Source organism: Sinocyclocheilus rhinocerous, unplaced genomic scaffold, assembly GCF_001515625.1.
Source record: "Sinocyclocheilus rhinocerous isolate Xijiao unplaced genomic scaffold, SAMN03320098_v1.1 scaffold751, whole genome shotgun sequence".
Taxonomy (NCBI): domain Eukaryota; kingdom Metazoa; phylum Chordata; class Actinopteri; order Cypriniformes; family Cyprinidae; genus Sinocyclocheilus; species Sinocyclocheilus rhinocerous.
This window is the reverse complement of record NW_015657293.1, coordinates 1,402,321-1,408,500: the sequence shown is the minus strand read 5'-3', so window position 1 is coordinate 1,408,500 and position 6,180 is coordinate 1,402,321. Positions and strand designations below refer to the sequence as shown.

At 36.7% G+C, this 6,180-nt stretch overlaps 1 protein-coding gene across 1 annotated transcript; it reads left to right on the top strand.

The window, feature by feature from the left end:
• Nucleotides 1–479: 479 nt before the first annotated feature.
• LOC107720883 (LIM/homeobox protein Lhx2-like) lies at nt 480–5,394 on the top strand. The gene is made up of 5 exons (XM_016528710.1): nt 480–497; nt 1,101–1,285; nt 1,797–2,140; nt 3,917–4,104; nt 5,158–5,394. Exons 1-5 carry the CDS (start codon nt 480–482, stop codon nt 5,392–5,394), a joined length of 972 nt encoding a protein of 323 aa, XP_016384196.1.
• Nucleotides 5,395–6,180: the final 786 nt, after the last annotated feature.

Sequence of the window (6,180 nt, the reverse complement as noted above, 5' to 3'; positions counted from 1 at the left end):
ACAAACCCGGATTCTGCGCTGATAATGCAACTACATCCCGTCCACTCTTACAAAAGAAAAGGGAGCAACTGAAGACGGAATTAGAGACATTGATCAAGACAGGCAGCATCCTCACTGAATCTGTTATTCCAAACAAAGTTTCTGATTTTAGACTCGGAGATTAGTTAGTTTTGGACACGCTTTTTAAACGGCTTAGTTTTCCTTTATTTACGTTTACACCTTTAAATGCATTTTATAGTGAAAGATGATAGAAATTTTCATGAGTGGAGTAGACAGACAGACAGACAGACAGACAGACAGATAGATAGATAGATAGATAGATAGGTAGATAGATAGCAACCAACAGGAGGAACATCCTCGAGCACATGGATAACCTCCTCTTTGGAGACATCTCATCATTTCCCTGACCCAAAGGAGTTAAAATATAGACATTCATCCTTGCACCGCGGGAGAGAAGGACCTCACTGCTCTCTATCAACATGGAACGCAATGAATCAGTAAGAATTAATTTTATTCTTTTGTAATGTAAATATAAATCTTATTTTATTATTTCAACTTTTAGCAATGTAAAATGTGAAAATGTGCAGTTGTAAACAGTCTGTTGTTCGATATGTGTATTGCACAAGTTCAGTTGTGTTAAATAATCATTTTGTGCTTATAAAACCTTTTAATTCAGATGTTACCATATTAAATACCTTTTTATTTTATCTTAGTTGCCAGAGAAGATGTTTTTGAGTTTTGCACAAGACATGGAATATTAAATTCAATTTATAATATTTACAGCATTAATTCATACGAAAAGTGACAGTTGTTTTAAAGTATTAAATTATATTTAACACCATTGCCAAGTTCTGCATGGCACAATTAGTACCGTAAACCACACATTCATTATTTTTAGGCTGATTAATGAAGAAATAGTCGGCTTCGAAACATTAGGCTATTTATTCATATAAATGTTAATGCATTCACATAGTCTTTGAAAATGAAGGAGAACTTAAACAGCATATAGGCTATAAATGAACCGATTTTGGTCAAATATATGACAACTTAAACTCAGGATGTTTGATAACGACGATAAATGTTTAGCTGTGGTGTTCCAGGGCTGTGAGTCTCCGGTGTGCGCGGGCTGCGGCGCGCTGATCTCAGATCGCTTCTACCTGCTCGCGGCAGACAGACGGTGGCACGAGAGCTGTTTGAAATGCAGCGCGTGTCACGCTGACCTGGAGTCAGAGCTCACGTGCTTCAGTAAACACGGAGACATTTACTGTAAGGAGGACTATTACAGGTAAAATACATTTATATTTAAACAAACTTATCCATTTAACTTCGAAACAAGACTGTTACTCACCGGCACCACGCTGCTATTACTTCATACAGGGGCTATTGTCACGCTTTTTACCCCAGCGAATATTTGTCAGAGCAGTTTATTTTTAATCCCCACAAATATTTACCAGAACAAAAATGCAATTAATTTTACGAACGTTGACCTTATGGCCTTGTTGCCACACTATACGGTGCAATTTACCACAATGTGAACCTGCTGTTATTGACACTGATTTGAAAAGAACAGCGCTATAATTTAATTAAATATTAAAAAATAAATGATCCACAACACTTTAAAAATATTTTAAGTTAAATGTATGATAATTATAAAACATAACATTTCATGAAACAACAAAAATGCAAAAGATTCTAGCTAAATCCTGAACCATTGTTTTGTGACAACATGCCCCAACAGAGTTTTCACACACACAGTTAAATGTATCTGCGTAATAAAGATGTATTCTCTTAAGTAGGAGGTTTTCTTTGCAAAGATGTGCGCGGTGCCACCTGGGAATCTCTGCCTCAGAGGTAGTGATGCGCGCCGGGGATCTGGTGTACCACTTGAGCTGCTTCTCCTGTGCCACCTGCGACAAAGTGCTGTTCACTGGAGATCACTACGGAATGAGAGAGATGTCAGTGTACTGCCGGGTACATTTCGAGACTATGCTGCAGAGGGAATGTCATACAGATTTGTATCATTCAGACATGTCTCCAGGAGAGCCAAACCCTGAGAGCGGCACATGCAATGAAGGGACCCCTGTGCACAGAGGACGGGCCCGGAAGAGGAAAAACTGTGATGCAACAGACCATGTTTCAGGTAATGCATTTTAGATATTAGCATAATTTTATATATTTTCATAATCTGTATTTTTTCTGTAATATTTCACAATATTATTGCCTTTAATGAATATTATTAATTGTTTTTTATTTTGATCAAATAAACACAGCCTTGGTTAACAAAAGAGACATTTAATGTTTAAAAAAAAAAAGTCAATGTATTAATTATTCCAAAATTCTGACCAGAAGTATAGGCTATATTTTGCATTTATTTGGGATTAACAGAATAAAAATATTAATATTTCTTATCAAACAATATGTCAGCATTACAAAGTCAGATCCTATAAAAAACAAATATAATTTAAATGTAAAATACAATTGTTATTTTAATATTAATTTTACTTATATTAACATGTAAATGTACTTAACATATATTAAAAATATATACAGTAATTATATATATATAAACTGTATATATATATAGAATATAGTCAAATTTTTAAATCTACTCTGTAACACACAGGCAGCCAGTGTAAAGACTGTAAAACCGGAGTAATATGATCCCGTTTATGAATCCAAAAGTATAGCTGCCGCATTCTGAACCAATTGTAATCAGGATAAAGCTGTTTGACTAATCCCAGCATAAAGTGAGTTACAGTAATCTAATCTAGAGGTAATAAAAGCATGAATCACTTTCTCAAAGTTTTTAAAAGAAAGAAAAGTTTTCGCTTTAGACAGGATCCGCAACTGAAAAAAGGATGATTTGATCACAGAATTTATCTGCCTATCAAACTTCAGATGTTCATCAAATACCACACCCAAATTTTTCACATATTGCTTAACACATGATGATAACCCACCAAGGTTTGGATTGGGAGCAGTCAAAGACAAAGGGTTTAAAAACAATAATTTCAGTTTTTTCCTCATTGAAATTCAGAAAGTTTAGCGACAACCATGCCTTTACATCTGTCAAACAGACCAGGAGAGCATCCAGTCCATCCGAATTCCGTTTTAAAGGCAGATAAACTTGAGTATCGTCAGCATAGCACAGCACGGGGAAGTCATGGCCTAATGGTTAGAGAGTCGGACTCGTAACACAAGGTTGCAGGTTCGAGTCTCGTACCGGCAAGGATTGTAGGTGGGGGGAGTGAATGTACAGTGCTCTCTCCCAGCTTCAATACCACGACTGAGGTGTCCTTGAGCAATGTGCTCACGGTGTGTGTGTTCACTGCTGTGTGTGTGCACTTTGGATGGGATAAATGCAGAGCACTAATTCCGAGTATGGGTCACCATACTTGGCCACATGTCACGTCACTTTCACTTTTTTTTCACTTTCATAACAATGGAATGACAGCCCATATTTTCTAAAAATGGAACCAAGTGGAAGCATATATAAAGAAAAAAGGATAGGAGCCAAAATGGATCCTTGGGGAACCCCACAGGTTAATACAGCATTACAAGAAGTACGATCTCCTATCTTAACTGAAAAACTTCTATTGGTAAGATAAGATTTAAACCACTCCAATGCACTGCCTGTAATACCTGCACAATGTTCCAACTGAGCAATAAGGACAGCAAGATCAACAGTATCAAATGCGGCAGTAAGATCTAAAAGCACAAGAACGGCATAGTTGCCTTAATCACACGTTCAGAGTATATCATTAAAAACCTTCAACAATGCAGTCTCAGTAGAGTGAAATTTTCTGAAACCAGACTAAAAAACCTCAAAGATCGTATTGTCATATTGTTGACTGTAATGCCCTGGCCTTTAGTGTGAGTCATATCAGTGATGATTAGCTGTTTATGTGCACTCTAGATGTGAACGATATAGGTGTGGACTTGTCGGAGAGAGTGAGCTGTCAGAAGTCCAAACGCATGAGAACGTCTTTCAAGCATCACCAGCTGCGGAGCATGCAGAACTTCTTCACCCACAACCACAATCCAGATGCCAAAGACCTCAAAGAGCTCGCCCAGAAAACCGGCCTCTCCAAACGTGTGCTCCAGGTCAGAAAAACCTCTCTGGACCTCTGTTTGAGTTTGATATACAGTGGGATCCAAAAGTCTGAGACCACATTGAAAATGTGGCATTTAAGCATGGAAATAAACAGAAAGGTTTAGAATGGAAGCTTGTTTTTTTTTCAAGAATTGAGAGTTTATATCTCACAATTCTGAATTTATATATTGTAATTGTGAGTTTACATCTCGTTTACATCTCACAATTTCTAATGTTGTCAAATCCTAATGATGAATTATGAGTTTACATCTCACAATTCAGACTTCTATTCTCAGAATTCTGAATTTACAAAGACAAAATTGTGAGATATAAAATCGTTGCAAGAAAAAAAGTCAGAATTGTACGATAAAAAGTCGCAATTACCTTTTTTTATTTGTTTTTATCCTATCCAAGCTTCCATAATTGCAGAATTACGAGAAAAAAAAGTCAGAATTCCAAGATGTAAACTCGCAATTACAAAAAATTATGATTTGCAATTCTGGAAAAAAAGTCAGAATTGTGAGATTTAAACAAGAAATTGTGAGAAAAAAAAGTGTGAGATATAAAATTAGATAAAAAAGGAGAGATGTGAAGTTGTGAACTCACAATTACGAGTTCATAACTTCAAACTGCATTTAAAATTCTGAGACAAAAAGGTTAGAACTGTGAAAAAAAAGTTGCAATTACCTTTTTTATTTTTTGGTGGAACAAGGTTTCACAATTGCGAGAAAACAAGTCAGAAGTGTGAGATGTAAACGTACAATTGCAAGAAAATGTCAGAATTATGAGATAAAAAGTTGCAATTACCGCTTTTATTTATTAATTTTTTATTTCATGGTGGAAAATGGGCTTCCACAGTGTAAGGTTTAGAAAATGTTTGAGGTTTGGCACTATTTCTAGGCCACTAATCAAAGTAAATTTACAACAGTTGATCATGTGATTCTTTTGAATACAGACAGTCAGATGTTAAATAAAATAAATAAAGAAATCTTTCATTCCCTCCATCACCGATGATATGTAAATAAGTTTGTGTCAAATCCTAATGATGTCTTCATTTTCTGCAGGTTTGGTTCCAAAATGCCCGTGCAAAACTCAGGAGAAACTGTCTATATCAGGAGAGCGTGGGAGTGGACAATGTTTCTGACAATTCCACAATCACATCCCCATCAGTGCCTTCACCCCAACTGTCCCACAGATCTCTGAGCCCATCCAGCCCCACCGGCACCTCTCCATCACAACACGCACAGCACAGTCACAACACAAACTGCCCAATGCCTTCTGAGTTCCTCTACCACTCTTAAACATAGTTTTGATTAATGTTATATTACCATAAAGCGCAGCTAAACAACGTAATTTTCTCAGAATATACATTTAATATTAGAATCATTTTTCAATGATTTCAAAACGATTCGTTCAAAGCAGTTCTGAGCTTAAGGTCTGTAAACTCCTCCCTTCCATCAGCCTACTCTGCTCTGATTGGTCAGCTGGCAAAGTCTGTTGTGATTGGTCTTTCCATATACAATGCGTGTCGGAAACGAAATATCCATTACCATAATAAATATTTTGCTCCGGAGTGTTACTTGTAAACAAAGATGCTATAAGGTTACAAAATGGCATGGATATTACCTTATCAGTTTGAGCCCGAGTCCGAGGATGATACCGATGCTCAACCGGAAACTCCATCGCAACCTCGACTTGATCAGGACGTTTCTCAGTGGTAAGTTTAAACTTTGTATTTGGTACTTTACATGATGTGACAGCAGTTTTATTGCATTCATTATTATTATTATTTACTTATTTGAGGTGCACATGTGGGAACTGTGTTAGAATGCCCAGTAAGGCTGAAAACACAGGTCTTCTCGACATGATGTAAACACAATAACTAGCAGAAGTGATTGTGGGCAGGTCAGAGTGTTTGTATTTCGCGGGCAGGTGGGGATTATGCAAATGTGTTACCTTGTGACGTATATAGGTAACCGGCAGAAGATTCGAAAATTTGACGACTCGTTAAGGCAGTTCAGAGTCGACTCTTTCTTTTGAGAGACAATATCTTTATTTATCATGCACTTTTTTGATTAACAACTTTG

Coding starts and splice junctions, on each gene's coding strand:
- LOC107720883 (XM_016528710.1), top strand. Junction 1,286..1,796: donor TGTAAGGAGGACTATTACAG/GTAAAATACATT, acceptor TCTCTTAAGTAG/GAGGTTTTCTTTGCAAAGAT. Junction 4,105..5,157: donor TCTCCAAACGTGTGCTCCAG/GTCAGAAAAACC, acceptor CATTTTCTGCAG/GTTTGGTTCCAAAATGCCCG.